Source organism: Centroberyx gerrardi, chromosome 22, assembly GCF_048128805.1.
Source record: "Centroberyx gerrardi isolate f3 chromosome 22, fCenGer3.hap1.cur.20231027, whole genome shotgun sequence".
In the NCBI taxonomy this organism is placed as follows: Eukaryota; Metazoa; Chordata; class Actinopteri; order Beryciformes; family Berycidae; genus Centroberyx; species Centroberyx gerrardi.
The window spans coordinates 884,669-887,580 of record NC_136018.1 but is presented as its reverse complement, the minus strand read 5'-3'; the positions used below and the strand labels follow the sequence as shown (position 1 = coordinate 887,580).

The window sequence follows — 2,912 nt, the reverse complement described above, 5'->3', positions numbered from 1 at the left end:
CAGTTTTTTCACAGCTTATATTTGTAGTCATGTAGCTAGGCATACACAGAAACTATCCAAAACTTGGATGCAGGGTCCAAAATTGGCGAGTAAATTATGGAGACCACTCGCCACTCTGGCCGGTAGAAAAAAAATGAATCACATCTCTCTCTCTCTCTCTCTCTCTCTCCCATTCACACTTTGCCTCGCTCTACCTTCACTCTGATCCATTAGAGAGAGAGAGAGAGAGAGAGAGAGGTAGATGTGTAACCGGAGCGGTCTGTTGAACTCTCAGACCGAACAGACAGGAGGAACGCTGCTCTCAGGTCAGTTATATTTCTCTATATCAGCGGTGGAAAAACTCCTCTAATCCTTTACTGAAGTAAAAGTATCAAATACCATAATGGAAAAATACTTTATTAAAAGTAAAAGTTCTGCATTCAAAAGTTTACTTCAGTAAAAGTCTAGTACTCCAGTCACTTAAAGCAACTCAATCTGACATTTCAGGTCATTTCAATGTGTCAATCAGAGTTAAACAGCCAATGACGTACGAGAAAATTTACCCAAATGTTCTTTTACATCATTGGCTGTTTAACTCTAGAGTCACATTTGCCAAATCACATGGTACTGACTGTTATACATTCTTAGTTTATCCTGTCACTTTAATTCTGAAGCAGGACAAAGCTCCGCCCCTTAATGTGCTTCACCGAGACAAACCAGGAAACAGAGGTTGTTATTTTCCCTCTCCTCACTGAGAAGAGACACACACACCGAGAGACAGACGATAAGATTCACCTTCAGACCAAACCCACGACTTCCACTGAGGGAGGACAGCTACAGGAGGGAATACTGGGAATACTGGGAATACTGGAAAACTGCCACTTCAACCTGCTGCTGACTGCGTAAACTGAACGTGAGTTTTAGAGAAACCACGACTCAAAGTGAAAGTAACTTTCTAGAGGAGGAAGTGGTGCCACAACTGGCTGACTCACTTCCTGTTTGAGCCGTCTGCCTGGTGAGTTTTCAGCTTCACTCAGAGAGAAAATGTCTTCCAGATCAGAGGAGGATCTCTCCTGTTCTGTCTGCCATGACATCTTTAAAGATCCTGTCCTCCTGTCATGCAGCCACAGCTTCTGTAAAGCCTGTCTGCAGAGATGGTGGACAGAGAAACCAATACATGACTGTCCACTTTGTAAGAGAAGATTTTCAAAGGAGGATCCACCTTGTAACTTGGTGTTAAAGAACCTGTGTGAGTCTTTCTTACTGGAGAGAGATCAGAGAGCTTCAGCAGGATCTGAGCTTCTCTGCAGTCTGCACTCTGAGAAACTCAAGCTCTTCTGTCTGGACCATCAGCAGACAGTGTGTGTTGTCTGTCGAGATTCAAAAACACACACCGACCACAGAATCAGACCCATCGATGAAGCTGCACTGGATCTCAAGGAGGAACTTCAGGAATCACTGAAGCCCTTAAAGAAGAAACTGAAGCTCTTTAATGAAATTAAAGGAAACTGTGATCAAACAGCAGAACACATTAAGGTCCAGGCCCGACACACAGAGAGGCAGATTAAGGAGGAGTTTAAGAAGCTTCACCAGTTTCTACAAGAGGAAGAGGAGGCCAGGATCGCTGCACTGAGGGAGGAAGAGGAGCAGAAGAGTCGGACGATGAAGGAGAAGATCGAGGGTCTGAGCAGAGAGATAGCAGCTCTTTCAGACACAGTCGGAGCCATACAGAAGGAGCTGAGAGCTGAAGACGTCTCGTTCCTGCAGAACTACAAGGCTACAGTGGAAAGAGTCCAGCGCCCCCTGCTGGAGGATCCACAGCTGGTCTCAGGAGCTCTGATAGACGAGGCCAAACACCTGGGCAACCTGAGCTTCACAGTCTGGGACAAGATGAAGGAGATGGTCTCCTACACTCCTGTGGTTCTGGACCCAAACACTGCTGATCCAGATCTCATCCTGTCTGAAGATCTGACCAGTGTGAGATGTGGAGAGAGTCAGCAGCTTCCTGAAAACACAGAGAGGTTTGACTACTACTACTCTGTCCTGGGATCAGAGGGCTTTAACTCAGGAAGTCATAGCTGGGATGTTGAGGTTGGAGACAATACATACTGGTTACTGGGTGTGTTAGCAGAGTCTGTCCAGAGGAAAGGAAACAGATGGTCTGGATCATGGAGAATATGGTTTGATGATTGTGAATACACAGCACTCTCCCCACCAGATCCAGACACTGTTCTCCCAGTGAAGAAGAAGCTCCAGAGGATCAGACTGCATCTGGACTGGGACAGAGGAAAGCTGTCATTCTCTGATCCTGATACTAACACACACATACACACCTTCACACACACTTTCACTGACAGGCTGTTTCCATTCTTTTACACTTATAAAGAACTCCCTCTGAAGATTTTACCAGTGAAGGTCTCTGTAACAGTGGAACAGCACAGTTAGAGATGAAGATGATGGTGATGAAGATGATGTGGGATTAATAAAGTCCTTATCTATCTATCTATCTATCTATCTATCTATCTGCAGGTACTAAAATGTAAAAAGTCTTTATTATAGCCTCATTATAAAAACAGCGACTAACGCGTATCGACCAAGAACCGGTCTTCATCAGAGTCAAAGTGCTGATCCAGAAATTATTATAGGAGAGACATTTTTTCCAGAATAATCCAGAAATGATGATGATGTTCTGATATCCTCTCGTCAAGAGGCTGTTATTAACAACATGCTCTCCAGAGCGGACTCCTTTTTGGAGTGGTCAGGATTAGAGGTTAAAGAGTCCAAATGTGCAGTTTTCTATGAAAGGCGGAGTGGGGGAAACCGCTGGTACCATTCTAAGTCAGATTCACTACCTGTATTCACAATTAGTAATAAGCCACTAAGAGTTTACTCACGGCATGAGACATATACATATCTTGGTCATAAATTCAATG

General features: G+C 44.3%; 1 protein-coding gene across 1 annotated transcript; it reads left to right on the top strand.

Moving 5' to 3' along the window:
- Positions 1 to 731: 731 nt before the first annotated feature.
- Positions 732 to 2,625, top strand: LOC144543494 (E3 ubiquitin-protein ligase TRIM35-like). The gene has a single exon (XM_078291426.1). It carries the CDS (start codon positions 1,024 to 1,026, stop codon positions 2,422 to 2,424), a length of 1,401 nt encoding a protein of 466 aa, XP_078147552.1. The 5' UTR covers positions 732 to 1,023; the 3' UTR covers positions 2,425 to 2,625.
- The last annotated feature ends 287 nt before the right edge of the window (positions 2,626 to 2,912 follow it).